The sequence below is a fragment of the Agelaius phoeniceus genome, chromosome 2 (genome assembly GCF_051311805.1).
Source record: "Agelaius phoeniceus isolate bAgePho1 chromosome 2, bAgePho1.hap1, whole genome shotgun sequence".
NCBI classification, from domain to species: Eukaryota; Metazoa; Chordata; class Aves; order Passeriformes; family Icteridae; genus Agelaius; species Agelaius phoeniceus.
This window is the reverse complement of record NC_135266.1, coordinates 71,864,901-71,891,887: the sequence shown is the minus strand read 5'-3', so window position 1 is coordinate 71,891,887 and position 26,987 is coordinate 71,864,901. Positions and strand designations below refer to the sequence as shown.

At 37.8% G+C, this 26,987-nt stretch overlaps 1 protein-coding gene across 2 annotated transcripts; it reads right to left on the bottom strand.

The window, feature by feature from the left end:
• MTMR6 (myotubularin related protein 6) lies at nt 1-26,987 on the bottom strand. Of its 2 annotated transcripts, XM_054628354.2 has the most exons (14): nt 26,847-26,987; nt 22,841-22,957; nt 20,815-20,977; nt 19,744-19,901; nt 18,907-19,035; nt 17,737-17,871; nt 16,495-16,627; nt 11,791-11,900; nt 10,645-10,770; nt 9,379-9,428; nt 8,378-8,578; nt 7,721-7,855; nt 7,516-7,642; nt 1-5,719 (listed from the first exon to the last, which is right to left on the bottom strand). In XM_054628354.2, exons 1-14 carry the CDS (start codon nt 26,868-26,870, stop codon nt 5,459-5,461), a joined length of 1,869 nt encoding a protein of 622 aa, XP_054484329.2. In that variant the 5' UTR covers nt 26,871-26,987; the 3' UTR covers nt 1-5,458. The 2 variants fall into 2 exon arrangements, with proteins under 2 accessions (XP_054484329.2, XP_054484330.2); XM_054628355.2 differs by lacking the exon at nt 10,645-10,770.

Sequence of the window (26,987 nt, the reverse complement as noted above, 5' to 3'; positions counted from 1 at the left end):
TTAGATTGGCAATATTAAGATCACTTTATTTTAAGCCTTATGGATTTTGAAAACACATACAAATAAAATACTTGTTACAAAATTCCATTTGCTAAAGTTTCTTCAGGAATATACATCAAGCATGATCCCAGCACACAGATAAATGACTTTTACAGAAAGCATTACATAGAGCAATAAATGTTAGTGAAACAGCCAGTCTTTCCAGATATTTTACAATGAAAAATTCTCTTTCCCTTTGTCACATCTATTATTTGACTAAGTTTTTAATTTCTTTATTTAAAATAGCCACATCTGAATTTAAAATGTGTAACCAAACCAACTGTGGAAGTCAACAGGCACTCAGAAGCCCCAAAGGGGAGAGTAAGCACTATTTTTCAAGTTCACTAGTTCAGGGGTAAAAATCCCTGAGAGACAGAAAAATGCTGAACCCATTTTCTTCAATGGAAAGATGCTTGTCAAGGGACATTGTCAACAGACAGCTGTAAAGATAAACTGTAAGGCTGAAGAGCAATACTAAGACAGAGCAAGAAAAGCAATCTGTAGTGCTAGGTAATGAGGAATGCTTGGTGGAGCAGCATCATGGGACTTCACCAAGGCTGCCTGCTTGCAAGAAAAGCACTCAGCAGAAATATATGCAGAGATACAAAGCACAAGATGTGTACGTGCTTTTCATTAACAAGGAAAACAGTGTGTGCCAAAACTATAATCCCACTTAGTTATAAACAGTATGCAACTGACCTCAAGGGTTAAAATACAAACAAGAATAAACAAGATACTGTGCTCCAATTTCAACATCACCATCAGGACACTATTATTATTACGTGAAGGCAGTAGATTAAGAAACACAGTTCCATATACATTTTCTGCTCCTCGATGCCAGTACAGAACTACTCAGAAATATGTGATTCACAGACCAGGTCACTAAATTCTCTGGGACCTGGAAAGTGATCTCAGAAGCAGTATGCCTCTAACCTTCCACCTCAAGTCCCTGAGTTGCTGCTGGACATCAGAACAGCTTTACTGCTTCTACTTTATGAGTCATAGTCCTGCAGTGTCCTGTTCCTTGCTACATGCTGTGACACAGGTCCCCGACTACATTCCTTTCTTTAAGCCTATTGTGCGTACAGAAGCTGCACTGAGTGATGATGCTGTGCTGATTTTCTGTGTTATTTAACATGGAGGCAGGTCAAGCTAGCTAGATCAAGCATGAGTTCACTCACACTGCTCACTGAGGCTGATGTGAGCCTTCAGAGCAGTGGAAGAAAGCCACAGTCTCTCAGGTTATTGAAACATCCAGAGCATTAAGAAGCCCATTACATCTGACTGATGTCAAGCACCACAATAAGCAACACTAGGAGAAAAGTGTGGCATAAATGGTGAAAGCAAGTCCAAGCAGACTTCAATCTAAAGATTTAATCCTAAAGGTTAATATAGGTTTCACAACCAGTACACTTAGCCTATGATCAGCCACAGGTTTAAAACTATTAGCAAATAAACAGGAGTTTTAAGAGCAACCTTTAGGTTCTGACCTAAAGATCTATAAATACCACTGGGGGGATGATCTAGTTTGAAATCAGATTACTTTAAACTAACTAGAAAGCAATCATGCTTACGAGAGGCCCTTATGCCAGTCACACTTGCTCCAGAGCAGGGCAGCACTCTAAAGAACAGATGTTGACAGCATGTGCCCTGTGCTATTTTAACATTGAGTTTCCTTATATTATTTATATCACTTCCTTAAGAGGACAGTAGATAAGCCAAGCTATCCCAGCCCCACTTCAGCCCAGCTGTGCAGCCAGTTTTGTGCTCGAGTTACCAGAATGGGAGGAGCAAGTTCTCAGAGATTTGCTGATGTGTTACATTATTAAAAGGCCTCAGGAAAACAGCAACTAGAGAGGAAGAACACATCACCTTTCCCAGCAAGGCATTCTCCACTGTGCTTACCCTGAGGAGGAGACACATAAAACTGTCACAGTTTGATTTGTGCTAGCTTTCCCTCTGCAAAACCATTCTATCAGGGCATTTGTTCTACACAGGGTTGTGTGGTTTTATGGAAGGACTGCAGTTCCAGTTCTCTAAAAGGACTCTCCAGACTTCAGGCTTCTGCCCTAGATTTAGGTCACTAGTAATTGGACATGTGTAGAAAATGCACAGGCTCAGTTCAGTGTTGCCTAATTAATTTCTTAGTCTGTCGATTTGGCAGTCGCCCTACGAAACAGAACAGTTGGATACTTAAAATTGTATTGAAGAATACCTTATGACACTAGCAAGCCTCCCAAAAAATAAGCCCAACTCTTTTGGTAGTAATGAAATAAATATTTTAAATTGCCTGGAGTACAAAAGTGAAATCAGTTTTCTCAGGTGAGACTATCAGCTTGATTCATTAAAAGAAAAAAGATCAAGCAGAGCACAGAATGTGGAAACCCAAAAACTTCACCTAAGGAGACTTCCTTAAGACAAACAGAACTGACAGGTGCCAAAGTCTTGCAACCTATGGAGCAGAATCAAATGTACCAACTTTCTGTCTGGGACATTATATTCCCAATCAACTGGTGAGCATACCGACCACAAACTAATGTCACAGCCTGAAAGAGAGAGTTCTGCACATTATTTTGATCTGTATGAGGTGCCTTTCAGTATGTAACTGCTCTTGGAGTAGCATATTCATGATGAAGAAAAAGCTCATCCACTGAAATTAGAATTCAAATTCTTTCTTGTTCCTAGGCTTCTGTCACAATTTTACAGTCAACTTACTTGATTTTTTTTTAATCCTTCTTGAAGGACACAGAACAGCCCCACTGTGCTGAGTCTTGGCCATCCTGCCAAGCTTTCTGTTGGAGCTCACTTGACTACCAGCTATTCACTGCACCACAGGTCCCATGTGCTTTAGGTAGTTTTGGCTTAGGCCTAACAGCAAATGAGAAGAGACAGATGCCTCTCTGCAGGAACCTTCCTCACTGGTGACCCTGGGGGTTGAGCTGGCAGGGCTACCTGAACCTTACAAAGTGGTTGCTCTACAAAACAGTCTTATAAAACTCTATTTACATATTAACTGAAGTAAAATATTTACTTCAGATCAGGAAGTATTGTATTTTTTGATCAAGAAACAAGCTCAGTGCCTGAGCAGTTTTATGGCATTTTAAAGGTGACTTAACATGCCTACCATGATTTAAAATAAAAACACATTCCAGTTCCTTTCCCTAAGAAGTGAATTCTGCCAATAAAAAGGACCTGAAGACTGAAATAAACTCCAAGTAACAGTACTGAAAGGGAACAGATCTTCTCTCCAAAACCCCTCTATACAGGGGCACTCAGATGGCTGTTAAAGTAAAAACAACATACAACAATATTTGCAAAAAAGCTTAATATAATCTTTTGAGTCTATAAACTCTAAACAATAAATAGGAAAAGTGTACATGGCACACCAGAGCAGCTAAATATTAAAACAAGTACACTTGGTACTTGGTAACACTTACCTATATTGTCAGCAATAAGTTTGTTTCACTACTGTGATATAATACAAGCTTAATATACAACATGTTTTTACAAAGGAAAACCACAGAACAAATTTAATACAGAAGGTGAGGGAGAAGGGGAGACAATAAATAACAAGGCACAAAAACCTCTCTTGCTGCAACCCTGTAAGGCACCACTTGTGCAAACATGAAACTGTCAAAACCTGTAGTGGAGACATTCTAAATGTATTTAAGTAAGTGGATAATATATTTTAATGTGACACTATGCTTATATCTTTGAAAATAAAAATGCTTATGTTTCAAAAATCAATTAGTGAAATGAGTGAATTAATAGCCAAATACAAGAGTCACAGCTGGTTTTTCCCAGACAGCCCCACAAGTGCACCTTGATCTTGACCTATACTGGCCTTGCTAAGAGTCCTGGATCCAATATGGTGCAGAGGGAAATGCTGCCAAATTATGCCAAATTGTGCACACCAGTAATTGTGACAAAACACACTTCAGGGATTAGGATGAGAATGAAATTATTGTCCTTTGAAACCAAAAATTATTTAAATCAAGATGTAAATGATCAGTAGCATTAATCTAACATAATTAGGGATCTTAATACCCAAACTTAAAATTCATACCTCTATTTAAGAACTGGGCACCAATATTTTTCTTCCTAATTCTCTTACCTGCTCAGAAAATCTATCATAAGACAAATTTCAGAAAACCTTCTCCCTTACCAGAAGGTTACAGATACATAGTTAAGCACACAAACTGTGAATTTCCCCCTTTTTTCTTATGTTCCATGATCTCTACTGCATCCTGCTAGAAGTAGTTTTGTCCTGTCTCCAAATACATAAAAATTTCCAGATACTAAAATTACTTTAAATATGCACAGGTTGGACAAGTTTTTACAAGATGAGAAGGGTTTTCACAAAAAACCAAAGTTTTCTTCTAATAAAACATTTAGGAAGCACTCGGTTTCTCATTAGCTTCAGACATGTGACTTCTTTTAACTTGGGAACAACTATTTCCAAAAGTTTTGCTTGCATTCTTGCACCTTGAACAACTCCACAGCACATAGCAAACAATCTGAATGAACCTGATTATTCAGTTATTGGCTAGTTTTGTTCTCTTATGTGGCATATCTTATTTTACACCTAAATACCTTGCCACAAATCAAAACACCTAAAGTCAGACAACCTGCAGCTTTAATGATGCTCAATCTACTGAGCTGCCAGAGAGGAAAATCAGGTCAATCTATTATATTTTAAACAACAGAGCAAATGGAAGAAAAAACACAGTCTCAAGTGATAAGTTAACATTCATATAGCTATTTGCTGAAAGGCTGTGCCAGCTTAGGCATGCTTCATTCTTTATATTCAGTCCTGTTTTAAGGATATAAAAATTTGAGCAAATACAATGTAAACAGAGCCAGGTAGACTGCAGTAGTAAAGGACAAAATCATTGATCTGACAGTTTTAAGGCCAACTATTTATGATTTGAAATATGTCATACTTTTCCATGGCACTTAATACACTGAAAGTTAGTACTGGGTGACACTAAGTAAGGGAATATGTATTCATATGAGATATATACACATAGCCTCAGTTCCTAAAATAGAAAGTTCAAGTTCTTTTGTCCAAATAAAATCAATTTGTGAAAGACCATCTGTGGTTTCCTATACTGAATAAAGTAATATTACTATTTAAATCAATTTAGTGCAAACTGACCTAAGTCCAAAGACATAACATTCCTTGATTTTCAGTCACTACTTACCAAATGCCCCTTATTTCTTTCAAAAAGACAACTACATCTTTTTTCCCCCCCTTAAAAGAACAGCAAACACCTGACAACTAGCATGCTGTTCTAGTCTACATTAACAAAACTTGCTGATATACAAATCGTGCTTTGGTCATGCAGCACAGACCCATCCTGAAAATGACCCATCTCTCCATTTAATCAGTCTAGAAGAACACAGTGCCAGATGTGAATTAGCAGGTCATCCTGGCCACTCCGTACTCCAAGCTGACAACGGCAGGCTCGGCTTTGGAGAACTCGGACACCAGCTCGCTGTAGCGATTGTCTGCTGTGTTGCTGCCCTCTATGGTTCGCACGGCGTCGTTCACCGGCATCGGCGGCTGCTCCTTCTGGAAGCACGGAGGGGATTTCAGAGCCACAGGGGCAGGAGGAGCCGTCTGCTCCTGTTCCTTCACAAGGACCACATCTGACCGCCCGTTTCTCTGCTTTATTTTCTGAAATACAATGAACAGTTACTAACAGCGGGCATGACTCTTTACTGATAACACTGTGCTTTTAAAGGAACTGTATCCCCTTCTTTTGCTGGCCAACTCAGTGTCTGCAGAACTCTTACATACCCCAGCTTCTTCCCCACAGTTTACTGCTGATGCTACAAGCACTGCTGGCTTAAAATTTGCAGAAGGGCAGAAGACAAAGAATGCCTATTAATATCCCCAGAGAAGGAGAGGTTATTCCAGGCTTGCCCCTTATTTGGTTGCTATCAAGATGGAAATACTTTCTGGAGTAGAAGCAGACAAAGACAGACCTTGGCACTGTAGCAAGCAGGGATCTTGCAATCTCTTAAAGACCATGAGTCTCTTAGTAATAAAGCAGCTTGATATTTAAAGCCCTTCTATCTTTCCTAAAAACCTTCTAAAAGACTTTTTCCTTTAGATCTAAAAAATGCCAATACAGTTTGTTCAAATGCATGAATACTCTAAAAAATGTCAACTAAAACACAGGAAAGGAGAAAAGGATGTCTCCTGCCAGCATGAGCAAGAGAAGAGGGAAGATTAGGATGAAGGGATTTTTCAGTTACATGGTTTGGGTTGTTTGCTTACTTCATTTTTGTTTTTAATTCAAACTCACCCAGTAACTGGGAGGTTACACTAGTTAACTGAAGAGATTTGTTTGTTGATCTGTTTGTATTTGATTAGAACTGAGACTAAATCCAGAAGACTGGTGTCTCTGGATTTAGTCTCATGCTACTGCTGTTTCCATCTATAACTTTTTACAGATAGAAACAGCAGTAGCAAAGCCGACATCAGGATTTCAAACAACTATATCTCATGATCTCTCAAGTGACAAATGTAGGCTCAGGTGAAGTTAATATCATGGAATGAGGTTCTAGAAAATTCAGAGCTGAGACTACTTTCCTCTTGCTTATTCTTTAGATTGTTTTTTGAGTTCTCTTCACCTTGCTGCTTCAATTGTATAAAATTTTTTAAATATATATAAAATTAAAATTTGAAACAGTATTAGATTAAGTGACCTGCATTCATTACTTTACAGTAGGATCAGTCTAATAAAATTTTTCCTCCTAGAAAAGCTGTACTTCCCCTCCCTCTCCCCTCCAACATAATACGCAGGAGTTGTGTTACCATTTCTTTCCACACACAAGTATTAAAACTGATTATCAGAAGACTTCTGCATTCCTTAAAAGGCATTATTCAGAAGTTTCAGCACCTTAACTGACTGTAACAGAAGTATCAATCAGCCTTTCCCTGGCTGTTTACTGCACCACCTGCAAGTCAATTATAGACATTTGGTCTCTGGATTAAGCCCTGTCTTCATAAAACCATTACAATGTACATGACCCATAATTATGATGACTTAAAACAGCATGCACCTGCATATGAAGTTAAAAGAAGAACAATACTTACTGCTTCCATTTTAGTAGCTATAATAGAAATAAAACATTTTCAATCTCCTTACTTTAGCAACACAGCTGTAGCTACATGGATACCTTGTTATCCAAAATAGTTTAAGGCAAGCTAAGCTTCTGTGAAACTTGCGTTCAGTAAGGCTTTGATAATAGCACTTTTACATAACAGAGCTCATTATTAAAGCAGAATAAATAGTGCCTTAGAGCACTCATCATAGAAACAAGCAGTGAAAGTCCAAGTCACCATCCCACAGAGTAAGTGCTAGACCATACAGCAGTGACATTCAGGTGAAAACTAGCAGCACTGCAACAACTATAATCTGAAGAACAGGTCACAAGGGCACACACTTATTTTGTAATACTTACAGCTTCCAGTTCTTTAATGTCTTCCTCCAGTTGTTTATTTTGCTCACTTGTATTCATGATAAGGTTGAACACAGACTGCCTGGGATGCATACTTCGATCAAATTGATGATACATATTTCTCCAAAACCTGCACAAAACACACACTTTTAGGTTTGCAAGGTAAGACAGAGCTGAAGAAAAGATAATGTATTTTATTTAAACTTACTTAAAATTGAATGATACTGTATTAGGCTCCAAAAGTGTTAGTTCTGGAGAAAAGTCCGGATTATACAGAGGATTCTGGTATTTCTTCTGTTCAGCCAACAGGAATGGCCATAAGGAATAGGTCTTCTCTTTTAGTCTTAAAACAAAAAAAGTTAGAGGTCAACACACTTGACTGCAAGCAAACAAGCAGAAGATAAATGCTTATGATGTGCAAGTTTTGCCTACTTGAAACAAATACTTTTAAAATACAATGCAAGAGGAACTGATAAAAATTTCACAGTTTTCCAGCTAAATGCATTGAAGATATCTTACTAGTACTTCTAAATGAGTAGTCTTGAACAGGCAAGAATTGTAAGGTTAGCTAAAAAGAGAGGAAATTACATGATACCTCCTAACTTCAGGTTACCTACATTTAGAGGGGGGAAAGAAAATCCCCAAAAACAGATGAGCAGGAAAACCTTAACTTTCCCTATGAAAAAGAAATGTGATTTTCTACCAGAATTAGAAAGGCTGTCTGCAGCCTTCTTCCCTGATGCAGTTCAACATAGGTTTCAGTACTACCAATCCTTCCTCTACTCAGAGTCTAAAATGAAGAAGATTCACGAAGTTCTTAGTCTGCCAGAACAAACAAAAGACACATTACAATGTGCCTGCTTACTTTAGCTCTTCTCGTTCTTTCTGACAGTTTCCAAGGAAGTTACCAAACTGGCATGAATGGACATGTTCATGGATTTGAAGGAGGAAAGCTTCATTGAACTCAAAGGCTTGCGGAAACTGCTCGGTGAGATTCCACACGCTTTCTAAAAACTGGGTGAACACTGGCGAGATCTCTTTCGGATCACCATCCAACTGACAACATCTGAAAAAGATTCCACAGACAGACTGAAACTGGTTTAAGTAAGAAATCAAGGAAGTCTTAGCTGCAATTGTTTTTAAATGACAGTACCTTGATTTGATGCTAGCTTTGATTTGGAAATTGAGCACCTAACTTCAAGAACTGGGGCAATTTTTGAATAGAAATAAGTCTATATTTGACCTGTTTTTCTGACTTATAAGTAATCACACATCTATATTAAGTACAAAATAGCAACATAAGACAGTTAAGTTTCTTTGTGTCTAATACTGTCACAGTCAATATATGGAGTCTACCAGCTAAAGCAAATTAATAAGCAGTAAATAGCAGCAAGGCTATTGTCATAGCTGATGACAGGCAGATCAAGGGAAAAAACAGAACTCTTAACATACAGGACTTCTAAAGGTAGGTGTGACTTCAGCATCAAAGTAAACATAAATGCAAACTTATCTTTAAAGATACCAAAACTATGTGTTTCATATTGCCTAAATAGCTGGGACGTAGCTTTAGATTGGTCTTGCACTGTCTATACGTTGGTGCAAACCTTGCTGCAGTCATCAACTTCTGCAAGCAAGCACCAGGAGCACTAAAAATTTACATCTGCAATATAAATCAATTATCCAATAGGTATAAACTGCAATACACTGTAGGCAGCAGGAGAAGTGCCGTGTGTACTGAAAACAGCTTACTCATTGCTGAACTGGTGCAGTGTGGCTAGAAATGCAACACTTACAAGCTGTCTTTTGTTTAAGAATACTTAGCCCAGTTTGCTGTATACACTTTACTATATCAGAGGAGTGAACTACCTGTCAGAGAACTTGTGCCCAAAGGAGATCCAGTCTTTCTCTATCAAGACCTAGAGGGCAAAAAAACCAAAATCTCATGTAAAATATTACTCAATCTTACACCTACAGTGCTAACCCCACAGGTTATCAATATATTATACTTTAAATCTGAGTCAAATAAGTTACAATAGAAACAACTATTTATGACTTTGTAACTTCTTTATTTTGTTGGAAGCTTTTCACAAGATTCTCAAAGTACATTTGTAAAAAACTAGTAAAAAAAGTTAAGCAACTTGCTAATCAGGTAACTGATAATTTTAAGAAAAATGTTGCATGACTTCACTAGTAGGTTATTAACTTTCTATGGCAAAGAATAAGAAAAATGTTAGTACTGCATGCCTGCTATCATAATTTATATAAAACCACATAATATATTCTTTCTAACGCTTATAACAGTAAGTTTGCTCATATCAACACTATCTTCTTTTCTCACTTTGGTCACACTATCAAGCACCAAAATGAACAAAGGACTGTCACAGAAATTTAACTGAAAGCAAGGATTAATCAAAACCCAAAAAGATTAAATTACTTCCCTAAAGATTCTCACTATTCACAACAAATTAATCCTCTTCTAATTCTTCCTCAACTTCACTTTCACTGCTTGTAATATTTGTGGCAGTTAGATCTAAACAATACACTGAACTAATTTTATCCTTGAGGAGTTCCCATAACACCTTGCCTTGTCATTGCAGAACACTGTTGATTTTCCTAGTCTAAAATTTGGAATAATCGTAATGAAATTCTTCCCTCAATATAAAAAGATGACAAATTTAGATTGCTTAGACATCTTTAAGTCTCTATCACTGTGGGAATTATCATTTTCAGATTTTAAAAATGTTGTTTTGGAAACAGACAAAAATGTTGTTTTACAGCAGCACAGAGCTGCTGTAATTTAGTATGTGTGCCACCTCACATAAGCACTTTGGAATCCTTCTATGTCATAGATAAGGGACTTGCTGGGATGCAAAAGGCAACCACTGCAACGTTTCTGCAGGGTGACTAAAGCAATTTGCTATTTTTATTTCATTTCAATTTTTCACATTTTAAAGATTTTTTTTCATGTAGCAAAGCATATCTGTATGAAGTATTTCTCAATATACTGCAACTCCCACTTTACACTTTAAACTAAAAAAAAAAAAAATTCAGTACATTTGCTCCCTTTCACACTCAAACATTTTACAGCCTTTCTTTACCAAGGAACAATCAACATTGCAATGGTCTGCTTACCATGAATCCTTTGATTGTTCTGTAATAGGAATCTAGCAAGAGAGCTCCAAGGGAACAAACTTGGGAAGTCCTATCCCAGCCATCTGAACAGTGTACCAATACACTTGCACTCTCAACTGCTATTGCCTGCAAAACACAGTTGTTTCTTAATCAATGTTCTTTTCTAGACAGAAGTCAAAAACTAGTAAATAAATACCATAGGCCATCTTATTTAACAAAGCTAGAAAAATGTTTACTATGAGGAAAAGATTTAATAGTATCAGAAAGTATGAACTTGTCTCCATAGAAGTATAGAAAACTCCTTGAAAAGAAATTCCACTACCACTTCTGTATAAACTAACCTCTACAGGGGTTCCCAGTTCTCTCTCTCCCCCTTATAAAACTAAATTTACAAGAAAACAGAAAAGTAATTAGATTATACATTACTGAGCACATACTAAAAAAAAACCCAAACGACATTAACTCATCATTAAAGATACCACTTGTTCATCATTATGCTACATGACAGTAAAGGCCTAGGAAATGCTCATTAGCTTCAGCTCCTGTTGGCTCAGACATTTTTGAGGGTCATCATTAGGACAATCATCCACTTTTAACTGAGATAATTCCTTGTTATTTCACCTAGCAAAAACAAAGATCCAGGTTTTTTCTTTACCCTCTACCATCAGATCAAGCGCTTGGCTTCCTAAGTGCTTGGCAAAGGCAATTGTTCCTCTGAATTATTCACAGAATCCTATTTCCTTGCCAAATGAAGTCAGCATAGCCACCTTGGCTGCTCTACAATTACTGCCCCAGTTCCACTTTTCAGAGTATACTAAATAATAGTTTGTTCCATCCATCACCAAACTGGTTACATTTTTCAAAAATATCTAGAGAACCAGGAAGCATAAGAATCCCTTTGTCTCCCAACAAGATGAGCAAACAGCATTCAAAAAATCCCAGAGCATTGGGTGGAATGTTTAACATCTCCAATCATAAAAAACCATATAATACTTTAACCAGCATATTAGATGTACTGGTATATATACTAAACACCTATCTCCAAAAAGGTCAGCTGCAGAATTTTACACATTACATAATATTAAGCATAATTTTTCTGGTAGGAAGTCAACTTCCCACCAAAGAAAGAAGCAGCATGCAAGTTACCTTGGCTAGGAAGACAGCAGCATCCAACACAGCTTTGATGTGACGCAGCCATCCAGAACTCTCCAGACCAGACAAAAAGTCATTGACAGACAAACCTCTTGTGCCACTGACTGAAAGAAACCAAGAGTTAAAAAGCCTTAAGCAGTTGTAGCTACCTATACTCTGCAATGGAGAAAGAAGAATAATTGCATGTTGTATCTAATCCCCTATGTCCTAAGTTGAATGGTGGTTTCCTGAAAGATTTCTAATCAAATGGTTAAGGGAGGAGTACCACAAAATGTTCTCCAGTCAGAATTCAACTCTGTAGATCTATATAACCATGAGCTGCAAGAGTAAGATCTTTGTGGTTTTTTGACAAAATAACATTCCAAGTAAATACACTGGTTATTCCCACCAGAAAGCCTTAGTCTTGTCACCAGAGAAGGCAATGCAAATGCCAAAGGCTCATTGGAAATACTTAATTAGTACTAGTAGTAGGGAAGCAGCTGCATCCAGACAATATACACAGCTCAGAGGAGCCACACTGCCAGAGTTTCATCACCTCCACCCTGCACAGGAGAATAAAGTAAGTGTAGTACAAGAACACAGGGACAAATGAAATCCACTGAAATTTTGTCTACCTTCACACTTGACACACTGCATTTCTAACTGATCTCTATCATTCTTACCTAATTTACTTGATCCTGTAACAATAATGTCAATTCAGAGAGCAAGGAAGAACTCAAAGGAAGGATGCTTTGCAGTGTAGCAGCAAGAGATGCAGAGGTAGACTGAAAGATTCTCACATAGAACCAATTCACATGTAAGACAGATAGCCTGTTTCTTGTACAATTTTGAATAATAACTCACACAATTACCTTACTATTCAAACATGACGAACTTCTGGAATTAAAAAAATCTGCTAACATAACTTCAGCCATGTGTAATTCTAAGAAAAGACACCCAAGGCTCCTAGCTACAAAAATACCTGCCTCTTCTACAGTAGAAGCCTACTTTCCACTACACTTAACAGCTAGACTTGATGATCTTAAAAGTCTTTTTCAACCTAAATGATTTAATGATTCTAGAGCATTGGGCTGTAAATCAAAATAAAAAGGTTCTGTAGATGAAAATCAGCAGTAGGGATACAACAGCTGCAAAATCATCTTTATCTCTCGCCATGGAAGGAAGTGAGTCAGCAGCAAAAGCAGAGAACAAAATTCACCAAGTAATTCTGTGATGCAGCTTCATATTCAATCAAGTCCCTTGATGTAAGGAAGGCTATGAACTCAAATCACTGCCTCCAAGAGCTTTCCTGTATCTGCACTAGATGTTTCTAAGCTCTCAGTCAAACAAGTTTTGGCACACTCCCCACTGCTCAGGAAGATTCATAGTGCCAGGTGCTGCTGAATACTAGAACAATGACAGGCTTCCAAATAAGTATTGCAGCACCTTTTCCAAAACCCACAGATCTTCATCATCCATAAAATTAACTAGCAAACCACAGCACAATGAGGTAATAGAACATCAAGAAACCCCAGGAGAGAAGACCTACTTTTAAAGGTTAGTCTGTAATATCAATAAAAGAAGTAAAAGCAAGCTAGCTTTCCCCTGCCTTTGAAGGGCACCATTAGGCAAGAGTTCTGCTTCCAAAAGATCTGGCACATGGAGAAAATAGACATAGATGAGAATGTGAGCTAGCTGAAAGGACCAAGTCATTCTCTATACCAGTGGTTCCATACACTTGATCAGTCACAACAGTACACAAACACATCCACCACTCTGTGGTAAAGGAAAGAAACTGAAAATAGTCAAGTATCAGGAAATTAAAACCTCTGTAGAGAAGGGACTGGACAGACAAAGCCATGTCTAGAGGTATGGCAGCACACCTACACATTCTGTAACTTATGATTTACAGCACAAGCTTTCCAGCTAGGAAATAAACAGGCTTCCAGCCCTCAGTTTGTTTTTACCCAGATACTGCTGTCAAAACCTGGTTTTGATCAGAATTTTCAGCTTGGCAGAAATATTTCACAACTAGTAATTCCCTAGCTAGATTTCTATATTTTTATAAACGAAGGCAGAGATAGGAACACATATGTTAAGCCCCAAGAGTTAGCTTCCATTTCTGTGAATTAACACAGGCATTTTTTATACTAGTTGGTGATTAAATCAAATGCATTGGTACTGGTCCAAGTCTTATATGCTGAAAAAAAAAGTTATTTTCTAGTTCCTTATGGTCTTTTAAAAGGTGAAAGATGATTTATGGTACCATTTATAGTACCAGTCAGATAATTCAGCTACTTCACAATAAATAGGACTCAAGATAGTTCTGCCTATATGGATCCCACCATAAAAAACACAAGCCCTGCATGCACATGAGTCCCAAAACCTCCATGTTCCCTTGCTTGATTGTCATTATTCACACTACTAGCAAAGCCTCAGCCAGCAGTTCAGGAGGTGACTAGACCTGCAGAGTGAAGCATAGCAGGTTGCAGGCAGGCTTTTTTTTAACAAATAAAAAACCTAGATAATCCCTTGCCCTATACAGAAAACTCTACATAACTCACAAAACCCACTCAGTTTACACACTTCCACCATCAAAATATATGTAACAGATTGCAACATCTGTTGAGCCTTTTCCCCAAACATTTTCTGCAGAAATGCTGCCTTCTTGACATACCCAAAACCCTTTTGCTTATCAGAGTTCACGCCTTTCTGTTATGTAACATTTTAATTTAAATATATAAAAACTGAACTTTGTATTTAGTGTTACAGCTACAAACTTAGTCTATGTGAAGTTTCTCCCATGAGTGTTGTAGTCTGCTCATTGATAGAGTCATCACATTCACACTGAAAAGTTTTGAACCACTGCATGCAAGATATTTAATTAACAGCTGAATCCAAAATGAAGACTACATTTTGAATCCCCCTAGCATGCTCCATGGTGTAGTCCCATTACAAAAGGATGTTGGGAAGGATTTTGTCTCACATTCGGCTTGCCAGTGGAATTTGCAGATTCTGAAGGAAATCAGGCAGACAGACACAAAGCCAAGGAGCAGGACACACACCAAACAATGAGTAACAGTTGTTTGTTATAAAAAGCCCAAAGAACTGAGGGCAGTCCCAGTTAAAGTGGTGCTTGAACAAACAGCGTCATTGGTATCATGCTCTGATTTGAGAACATTCAGTCCAGCACATTCAGGGAAAGTGAGTACACAGAAGCTAAATGGCATTTTCCTCATTTTAAGTTGTGAACCATTTTCATGGCATTTTATTCCTGATCATCCCACTGACAGCACATTTCTACAAGGGGCTGAAGAGTAAATTATTGCAGACATCCCTACATTTTAAGGGTCCTTTCTATCCCTGAAGGTGCTCCTACTACTAAAGTGGCATTCAGCAAAACTCTAAGAAAACATACAGAATGAACAGAGGTAAAACAACTGTATTCATTTACCAAAAAAACTTATGTGGAAAACAAACAACAGAGATTATTCATTATTTTGTTCAACAGTGTTTAAACAAACCAATTCTTCACACAAGGAAAAACTAAAACATATTCCATATCCTTAAATAAAGTTACAGTTACAATACTATTTAGTAAGTATTGCTGGTGGGATGCCAACTCAAATGGAAGGAATATGATGTCTGTGAAGCTGAACTGTGTGATGCACACACTTCTGCATCAGACATTATTACACAGGAGCAGGCCTCTTAAAAAATTAAAACAATCAAGTTTTATTAGATAGTTTCCTAGAATTGAATGTATTAGTAAGAGAAAGGGGGATTATGAAAAATCTAAAAGCTCAAGCTTAGGATCATGCTTCTCATCTTTTCTTTAAGAAAAACACATGCAGGAATAATTGGAAAGATCCAGATTATCAAAGCTCAGCAGGATTCCATGCACAGTGCCTGAAGAATAGGTTAGCAGCACATCCAGGATCAATGAAAATAAAGATTACACCACGAGTCTGTAAGATTTCTTGATCAATGTAACAGCATGTCTTCATCAAAACAGGCTTCCATACAAGTGTAAACTTTCTCTGTCTCTGGAAATACTTGCATAATTCCAGAAGCCAAGCACTTACACATGTATTGTGTGTCAGGTGTGGAAGCCTTACTTCTGCCACTGTATTCTAATCTCAGAATCCACAAAATGTCTTAAATTTTCTCTCAGCTGCCTACCTAAAAAATATTAACAGAATTATGAACACAGTTCTGCCTCTCCATTTTCTCCACCAGGAGGCAGGCAGTGGTACGGTGAAGTGGCTCACCTTTCCCCCTGCCCCCTTCTCTACAAACACCTACAAGCACACAAGGGGCTCACCAAGTCCTCAAAAAACTCAAGTTTTGTACAGACCATATGCTCACTGTGAATTCTGTGGAACAAAGCGCCCCTTGTAGAACTGATATTCTGTAAATGAAAATGTATCTACAGGCACACACTTGGAAAACACAGGAGTCTCTCACTGACATACTAACAAAGCTCACTGAAGACATATTTGCCATTCAATTTTCTCAGAGTAACTCTATTCAGTTGGGTTTAAGTTTGAAGGTCGAGGTTTAAGGTAATTCATCACCACAAAGCACATCAAATTGGTACTAAACACAGAGCTGGAATAAACCATAGAAATGCCAATGCAGTTTGTGTAACCTATCATTAAAGACTTCAGAAAAACACCCTGTGTTCAAATACACTATTTTAGTACAGTTAAAACATACCTTCCAGGAGTTTCTGCAAGCTAGACCTCATTACATGAATATTTTCAATGCCAACAAACTGGAACCTAATGTTTGAGTAGTTGTCTTCATTCTCATAGCCCTTCCCAGCAGCTCTATTAGCCATTGCATTAAGCTAAAAAGAGAAAAACATTATTGGAATAAAAATCAAATTAAGAAACAAAAGTCAAGCAATTTCAATTGAACACATTGGGAAAAAACCACAAGAGCACATAGTATAAACAGATTCTAATATAGTTTGTGGCAAATCAGCTTGAAAGCACTGAAGTATAAGAAAAGGAGAGTATATAGATATTGAAAAAAAAGTAGTCTATATTTAGAGCTGACATATCTGAATAATGCATTTAGTAATTCCCATTCTCCTCTCCAGATTTGTAACTAATAAGCCTTTTTTTTGTGTCCAAATATTTCTGAGTAAAGACACTACAAACATCTCACATACAAAGGAAAGAGTAAGAGCCAGACATTTTCAGCTCCTGTATTGAGTGAAATTAATACTAATTGAAATGAAGATGAGTCTAAAGAGTGGTAATCAGCCATACATTGTAACAGGTAATAACATAACTTAATAAAATAACAGAATTCAGTTTAACTAGACAGTGATGAAGAATGGTGGTGAGGTACTGGAAAACATTGCCCAGAGAAGCTGTGGATCCTGGAAGTGTTCGAAGCCAGATTGGACAGAGCTCTGAACAACCTCATCAGAGGCTGGAGATGATGTTTAAGACTTCTTCTAACTCAAGCCATTTTATGATGACCTCAAAATGCCAAAACAGAATTTCCTCCACTTCCTCACTTTTGAGACAGTTTGTACAGATCATTTACACAGAACATAGTACTCTCCCATTCCAAAAGAAACCACATCACAGCTCACCATTTCCTGAATTTCATTTTAAACAATCAAAATTATCTGGATCCCACTCAACTGTTCACTTCTTAACTATGATTTAAGTATATTTTTAAATGCCTCTCTCAAAGTGTAGCAGCATATTCAGAGAATTCTAGCTGACTACTGGGATAGGTTCAACTGTCCAGCTGAACCTTAAACCCTCTTTAAGAAAGCAAGTAATCAAAACACCAGAACAGAGAGGCATAACCTCATTTTTACAACATTTTTGCTCAAGATGGACTCCTACTTGGCTCCAAAGTTTTCAAAATCACACTGTATTCCTGCACTCTAATATTCAGGAGGAGAGGCTTGTCTGCAGCATCAGAAGTATGTACCTTGGGCCTGGTGTCCATGACGTACATGTAGCGATTTGAAGGATTTGCTTTACTGATGGCTTGCAACATGTGCTCATCTTCCAGGCACCTGGCACTGAAACCTGAGAGAGGTTGACTGCATCTGCAAATTGCAGCCTGCCAGAAACAACAAAGAACAAATCAGCATCATTTTAATATGTGTACTTGAAGTGCTTAGCAAAATCTCAAAACACACTGAAACCAATTGTTTCATTCAGCAGACAGCACCAGCAAACTGAATAAAGTTCAGGTTTTCCAACTTTTTAAGCACATTCCTTGGAAACCCTGAAACACAGTAGCTACAACTTAAATCTAAATATTCATCAAAACAGTTTTTCAGGTTTATCTTTATGGGCAAGGTATCAGTTTACATAATTGACATAAAAACTCACAAAAGTACAGACTGGAAAAATTATACTTTAGGAAAGCAAGCTACTCCCTTAATACAGCATTAACTATGTGTGGTTTCACTAAAGCAGGCATGATTTTATTATTGCAAGTGCAATTTGTTATCATCTAATGTAATTTTTGTAATGTCATTTCAATGATATGTTGTATTTCAGAAGGTATCAGGTACATCTTCCAATATTCAAATAATGATATAATTATGTTCAAATCCATCTAGTAACTTCACATTCGTGGAAAAATTCTTTAACTCAGCAAGGTGACAGTATGCTCCTTCCACAGCTGAGACAGGTACATGCTGCTTTACACCACCCACTGCAAAATCTTATTTCCTACCCTGTAGAGTTTTTTTACCTTGCAAATAACTCCTTGAAGAACCAATGTTTTTATTTTGTTGATTTATCTGTTTGGGGTTTTTTCCCTACCATTTTGACCTAACATATTTTATTTCTGATGTATCAAGGAAGACAGATACCTGAAGAGAAAGCTATCCTCAGTTACCTTAATGTTAGTTTCTGAAAACTTCAGTAGAGTCAACAGATTACTTAAGGATTTATTTTAAACTGGCTAGGCTTACTCCACATCCTGTTAGGCACCACTCCTGTCAGCTGTATTCAGGGTTATCCTGAGTCACACCCTTGCCATACAAGTCAATGTACTTGAACCTCCTCACCAACCCTTGAACTACTGTCAAATGTTGAGAAATACTTTTCAGCACTTTTACAGCAAAAAGGAGTCACACTATACCTCTTTATTTTTATGATAATATGACAACACTGGGAATCTTCCTTTGCTTCTGAACTTGGAGCTACCAACAATTATGGGCTTGCTTGCAGTTCTGGGAACATAAAGTTCTCTAGGATAGGTTTCACAAATCTGAAAGACACAGATAGACAGAAAGGATTTTATAGGCAAGACACAAAGCCTAACCTAGTTTTATATTGTATTCAATTTGAAAGATGTAAGGTGAATTAAGACACAAAAGATAAACACTACCATGTTTCTTTATACAAATGTAAACAACTCAAAGGAGACAAGCCATGCATGAAAGTAGTACAAACTGGTATCCAAGTTACACATCCAAGCATCACCATACCAGCATTCACTCTAAAGAATGCAACTCTGCAGTAGAATGTGTTTCAAATAAAATACTGAAATTATTTCCCTCATTTTTAATACTTGCAGACTACAAAGTAAGATGAAATCTAATCTCAGAATCAGCCACACCACCACAACCAGCACTGCAAAATGCTGAAGTAGAATCCTGCTCAGTTGAGAGAGACATCACAAAGCTGCAGAGCACCAGAATCAGTGGGGCTGGGCTTCCAACAGGTAAGCATCTCTCAAAACAATCCCAAAGAACCCATGCATCCATACACACACGCTCTCCCAATGAGGCCTTGGGAAAACCTTCAATCAGGAAGTTGTGACACTGCACATTGATTAAGGAGTTAACTCTCTCTACCTGCTTAGAGATAAGTTCTTGCTTATATAGCAAGCCAAGTGATTTGGCAGTAAGCTCTTTTCTATAGGCCTCACCAGAAACAGATGCAGAGCAGAACATTCTTCCATTACAACACTTACCTTGTAATCACGATTTGCATCAGACAACTGCCAGTAATCATTTGGCACTCCCATTCTCTTATATTCTTCTGCTAGATCAATAAGCTGCCAACCTTTGACTTGCTCAGATTCATTTTGTTTAGGATTATAAGAAAAGGCATACAGGTCTTCGTATTTTGCTAAAAGGTAAAGAATATGTAATGGAGAGAAAGTCTCAGGCTTCAAGATCCACAGAAGCAAGACTAAATAATAGATACTTGACATGCCTGAAATACTTATTCTGCAACTATCCTACAGTTAACTGATAATTACAGATACCTAGTCAGAAGTAGGTTATGAAAGTTTTCCTGAGTGTGCTTGACCTATTTCAGAACAGACGTTTCTAAAGCCATAAGGGTCACAAAATGAAGACTGACAAACTTAAGGCAAAAGGCAGAATTATTAAAAGACTTCACAGGATCTGAAAGAACAAACTGTTTTGGGAGGCAAGAACTAAAATTTACATCTACTGACCTTAAAAAAAGGAAGTTTTAAAGTTTCCCTTAAAAAATAAAAGCTTTCAAAAACTTTGTTTTTCCTAGTAGGCTATTTACTTATGACAGATGACATTTTGCACTGTTCTAAACACAAGGCAGAAAATGCAAAAGACTGTACTGACAGAAGTCTCTTGTAAAGCTGAACTGGTAATGCTATTCTAACATCAAATTTCAGCTTTATTTTTGAAACTGCATGAAATTAGTAACAACTGATTTGCTCAGTGGGTTTTTAATTGATGGAACACACAATTAAGAGAGACTATACACATTTATATTCACAATTTCAGGAACACCACTAGAAATGCAAAAAACCACATAGGAATCTCTCATTCTGTTAAGGAGCATCACTGATATACAAAAGCCAGACAATGCAGCTTCTGAATTTTTATGCAGATTAATATTTAATCAAAAAACCTATTTATTACCAAACCCACATGAGACTTCATATAATGTGTGTTTTTAAAAAAATAAATAAAAGATAATTGGTTTACACACACACACCCCAGCTTGTTATCCATTCATACACTGCAAAGTCTTTTACAGCTACAAGAATTACCTGTTCTTGAGAGCTGAAGCAAAGAATTATAAATGTCATGACAATCTCTCTCTCTGGGTACAACAAAATGAACTATCCTGAAGTTCTTGCACTGGATGACAAGGGGGCAGCCAGAAGTAGTCAAAGGAAGTTTTTCCACCGCAGCAATGTGATGATGTAGTATCTGTGACATACAAAAACTCACAGAGTAAGCATGCTGAGGAAAAATAAGAATAACATACTACTTAGATCAGCAGATGCAAGACAGCACACTAAGCAATGCTGAATATGGATTTTGACTAATTTTGTCAGCCAGTTATAAAAAGAAATACATTTAGAAGCAGAAATCCAAGAATGCCATTTTGATCAGGATACTAAATGTATAAAACTTTTGTTACTCTCCTCTATCATTTTGAAGTGTTCCTCTAAGTGCAAAACTGAGATGTAAAACTCCACTGTAGTTGTTCAGTTTTCTTTTAACTTTGTTAACTGATAGGCTTATACCTCATTAGGCAATGTCCAGACAGGATATCTATATTTTTTAAGAATCTACAGAAACATATTTCAGAATTTTCAAACAAAATAAAGGAAGTAAGGGAAAATATTTCAATGTACTGAAGATTTCAAAATTTCGGTATTTAACAGATAGAATAAAGAAAAACATCTATATTGCCTACTGTATTAGATAAACATGACAGTTTCTCAGCTAAATGTTTATGACCACTTTAACAGCACTGTCACAGCAATGGACATACAGAAGCCCTCCACAGATTTATTATGTGTGGCAAATCTACACAAGATTTAGGTAAATACATAGAAAGTAACAGCGGTTCAACTCTGGGAAGAAAGGCACAGATACATTACCTCAACTGAACAAGATGTTCTTGACAGAATTTCAATTACCTCACTGAAGCAATCAAATCCTCTTAAACACTGATCAGAATTTGACTGACAACTGAAAACTGTGCTGCCAAATATGCATTTCCTAAGAGACTATCTTGAAGACATTATGATAATAATACCTGGTACTTGCATTATCATCAGAAATGCAGTACTTGGAGTATGGGTTCAATTTCCCCAAAACGAAACCTCTTAATGCAGTGCATAGGGAGACACAAGCAAGTAATGCTTCTGAATCATGCTGTCCCCAAAAACCCATTTTGTATGAAAGGGTAACAGTTTGGTTTGTACAAAGGTGTACCTTGTATCTGAGAACAAATAATAGAAAAATGAATTTTCTTGAAAGCACCATGAGGCACTTAGATAACCAGGATACAGGATTAAGGGTAATCAAGGAAAATACACCTACAGGAAAAAAAATTAACAACAGCCAGGGAGATGCTATTTCATCCTGGAGGATGGAAGACTTAAGGCACTTACTCAAGTCAGGTGGCTGGACTCCAGTGGGAGCCACAGCTTGATATCCGTATGTGTGCCACCAGGGCAGTAAGCACAAAAACTAATGTACTAGCCAGCTTTGACTGCACAACATTGGTACTGGTCAACAAGAAGCTGCTGCCCCATCTGAAACCCTTTATTTCAGAGATGAATACTTGTGAAGAAACAGCTGCTTAATGCTCTAAAAAAGTGCATGTTATCATCAATATTGCCCAAACCTGAGATCTTAGCATTTTTGCTATCTCATTTAACCAAGACAGAATCTAATTACAAGGTAACTTAACTCTGAAATTTTAAACCTGATGCTTAACCTATGTATCAGTCTCCCACTCCTGCCTCAGAATCATGGTGTAAGTCAGTTATTTAAAGAAAACCACACACATGCATTCAGAAATACCAGTGAAAGCTACAGAAGAAATTACAGCAGCCTGAGGAAAAGTCAAAACTTTCAACATGACCTGATTTCAACTGCAGCAGCGTCACGCAAGAGCATAACCTGTGAATTATTAACTTATTATGATACCACGAAGGAGGAGAGTAGAAAGAACAGCTAAGAACATTTTAGTAAACAAATTCAACCTTAGATAAGGAAGAAGAAATGTATCTGGAGGACCCATGCCTTTGAGCCACAAGCATTCATTATCCTTACCCAGGTCTCTCTCTGGCTTGAATCTATGAATAACAGATGAGTTGCTGTAAGGTACAGAGTTCCCGTCAGTGACTTATTGCTTGTGCTGAACCTATCCAGTAATTTCACTTGCTCTACCTGTAACAAAAAAGGGGAGGGGGGAATAAAAGTTAAGTTTGAATTTCTGAAGAATTTAAATTACAACTTAGCAAAGGTTTTGTCAGTTGTTGCAATAATTTTGAAAATGGTAGGAAACATAAGACAGCACATACAAGGCTATTCAGGTCAAACTAGAGTGGTCACAAGCTTTGAGACCAACTAGTTCAAATATCCTGTTTCAATAAAAAGCATTGAGCTATTTTTTGTTCCAGTTTTTTCTAAAATAAGAATTAATAATTACTAAGCTTTTAGGCTGCTTCCCCAAAACACAGCAAACACGCACTAACAGTTTCCTGGTATTGAGATGCCAGCACTGAATTAACAGCTGATCTCAGCAATATGCTTTATTAGCTGTCTGCACACTCAATGCCATAAACCTGACTTCCATTTTAGCTATGTACTGTCTTTTATAAATTCCCCAACTTCAAAAATCAGTATTATTATAACCTTGCCTCATAGTCAAAATGCATTCTTAATGAAATGTAAGCATTCTACTAATAATTACAAAAAAACCTCCTAGAAATTCAAGGACTGTGCTGGCATTTGAAGCAGATAATTCATGCTTGAGCCTCACAAGGGCCAACAACTCCTTCTGGCATTCTATCAACACTGTTATCTCAATCCTATGGAAAATATTTCAAAATAATAACTATTTCTAGATAGCCTGTATTTTATCTGCCCCTCCTAACTCTGGGCTCCACAGAGTGCTCTATTTGAAACAAGCATTACTCGATTCTTTGTGTGCAAGAACAGGAAAGGAGTGTGGCAAATGGCTTATCTCCACGCATTCCTCTATTTCTTGGCAGCACTGTCTCATTAATGCCAAGTTAAAGCTCTGTGCTACCATTAAATGCATGGCAGAACTCCAAAAACTTCCACACCAGCAAGACCAGCACCCAGAGGAGGCGACAAGGAGAACCCATATCTACTGTGCAGATGTTAAGCCATTTTTAACTCTTATGTACAGATGTATTTACCTACTAAAAGCACATACAAAACAGAAAAAAAATCAGGTATTTAGGATCTAGAAAGGCCCAATTTTGCTTTCAAAAGCTGAAAAAACAACAATGAATACAAAACAGAATGAAGGAAATACAAATATATACTAGAAGTCAGCACTATGATAATATTCCAGATTTCAGTTTAGAAAGCAAAAAAATTGGAAACTAGATGCATCAGTACACCAAAGTACATCATGCTGAAACCACCAAGTCCTCCTTTAGAGCAGCATAAGTGAATACACCACAGCCAAAACACAGAATCCATACTGGGCAGATCTGCAGCAATAACTGCTCCAGTACCTGGCACTGCACCTCCCCAGCAAGTTGAAAAGTGCACAGAAACTGCCCCAGCTTTGCTCCAGTAACACAACCCACAAAATCCTGGCATGTGAGGTTTCCTTCTCCTCCACGTAATAAGGCAGCTTTCCTCAAAGCTGCATTTCTACATTAGATGAGGACAGGCATTAGTGCTCCAACTTCCACTTACCTAGGTAAAGTCTACAAGAATTCTGAAAGCCAAGTCACAGATAAACTTTTATTAAAGACAACTGAGTTAGATTCAGCCTCCACAGATGACACGTTCATTTAAACTTGACTCAAACCAGATTAAATGGGTACTCAGCTTATGATACACTTTTTCCTTTTGCTGTTTGATTTGATTTAGCAGTCAAACTAAGCAAAAATTTGCATATCCAGGAGAAAAAAATCCAGCAGTATTTTCACTAATTCACATTTGACTTCAAATATGCAAACAGGTTTGACTGAAGAATTTTCAGCCTTTTCTACCACATTTTGCTTTAAAATATCCTTAAGGATACTATCAAGATTCATTGAAAAAACACATATTCTTTACTTCGCCACCACATTTAATAACCTGAATTTGATCATTTGTTGCTACTTAAACATAAAACTCTCAGAAGTGATTTTTAAGTTGACCTCACTTCCTTATTCAACATAAAATCTGTTGGACAGTTTAATTTCACAAAAAGCTACACTCAATTTCAGATGGCTGTGTGGACAGTTGTAAAGAAATTTTAATTTCAACATTCCCAGTAAACTGAAGTTGGAGAAGCTACAAAACCAATTCCATCACCTTCTCCTGGGGATAACAGCTGCCCTGCACAGCAGTTCATCTGTGCAAGACTGCACTCTTGTTTCAAGTTTATTTCACTATGACTTAACTAAACTGAAAAAACAGGAATGCTGTCAGATTAGAAAAAGCAGGGATGTCTCAGAACAGCTGGCATGAGATCCAGCTTGAACCTACACACAAAGTGAATCTTCAAGACCCACAGTGCAGGTTGTACTTTATTTTCTTGCTCCTATACCTCTAATGCTTGCCAATACACATTTTAATCTGTCTGGATATTCGATAAACCAACAGTTTGCAGAAAGCTAAGCGAGCAACACAGCTGTAACAAAAGAAATCTCACTCTATTTATTTCTTACCATGACACTGTTTTTTAAGAATGCATAATTTTTTTCATATGAATTATAAAAATAATCACTTCAAGTAGTAAGTCTTGTATCTTACAAATTGTGTTCAGGGCTCATTTCTCTCTTCACTTCTATTGTTATATGAAGTATTTTTTCCCCAGCAGTGCCCCAAAAACACAATGCAGAAATACAATCACCTGCAGACACAAAGAAATCAGCAACCTGCAGCCTTTCTAGTGTCAATTTCAGGTCTGAAACTTAAACAGATACTCTGATCATCAAGACTCGTTGGCTTTAGTATAGCTTTCATTTTGGAATCAGCTACTGACTGTAACAATACAATATTAAATTTCCAAACAAGGACTTTCATGTTTGTAAATAAACAGCTGATAAAGAAACTTTATCTCAAATCTGTCAGCATGATGCACTAATAAAGTGCATCTAATTTCAGACTAATAAAGTGTCACTAATGGTAGTTTCAAAGACCTTCTTTCTGTTTGACATATACACATGTATATGAAAAATAAAAGCAGCTATAAACAGTTATATAAAAGTTATATAAGTTATTACTCAAAAAATTTAAAAGCCCTTTCCTTTATGTAATTATTGGTTGTGAATCTAGTACTAGGACAGGAACTATGAACGCTCCTTTTTTAAAAATATCTATAAATCAACTTTAAAGTCAGACTACCAGGTTCAGGATTAATCACAATTCCCAGGACCCAACAGACAGGGGGAGTCTTTTCAGCAACCTTTGCAGTCAGGGATGATGAGCAAGGTGAGAAAAGTACAGTTAGAAATTTAATTCTATAGAAGCTGTGACTTAGTACTCACTTAAAGATTAGCCACAACAAGAGAGACCTTCCTTTCGCATCTTCATTATACAAAGAAGACTAACACACTAATAATGGGAAATAAAAGCCACAGAAGTCCAAAATGCCAGCTACAGCTTAGCTGACACATTTTTAATAGCCTAACACATTACACAGGCACTGACGGCCTGCGTATTTAACAGCACACACTGGAATATTCAAAAAGGAGAAAACAAATCGGTTGTTTTCGCAACAGATTTGCCTCCAAAACTAGAAAAAGCTGCACGGAACCATATCCCGAGCACACAAAACAAATGCAATCCCCTCCCAGCTCGCTTATCCTGTTCCCCACTCCACCACAAGAACCCCCACACCGGGATTTTTAGCGTCTTCCCCTTATTACAGACACGGGGCCACACTGGAGCAGCACGCACAGAGCCCTCCACCCCTTCCAGCGGCCCGGGCCGCTCCAGAGCCCCGCGCGGGGCGGCACCAGCCACAAAACAGCAGGAGGCAGCGAAAACAACAACGCCCTCGCCCGCAGCGGGCGCGCCGGGCTGGGCGGGCCCTCCCGACCGCACAGTTACCGCAGCTCCCGAGCCGCAGCACCAGCAGTACCTTGGTGGTGCGGATGTGCTCCATGGCGGTGCCCGCTCGGCCGCGGCCGCCTCCCTCCCGCTCCCGCCGCCGCCGCCACGGAGCCGGACCGGCGGCCGCTCCGGCTGCGCTTCCGGGGCGGGGCCGCGCCGGCTGCGGGGC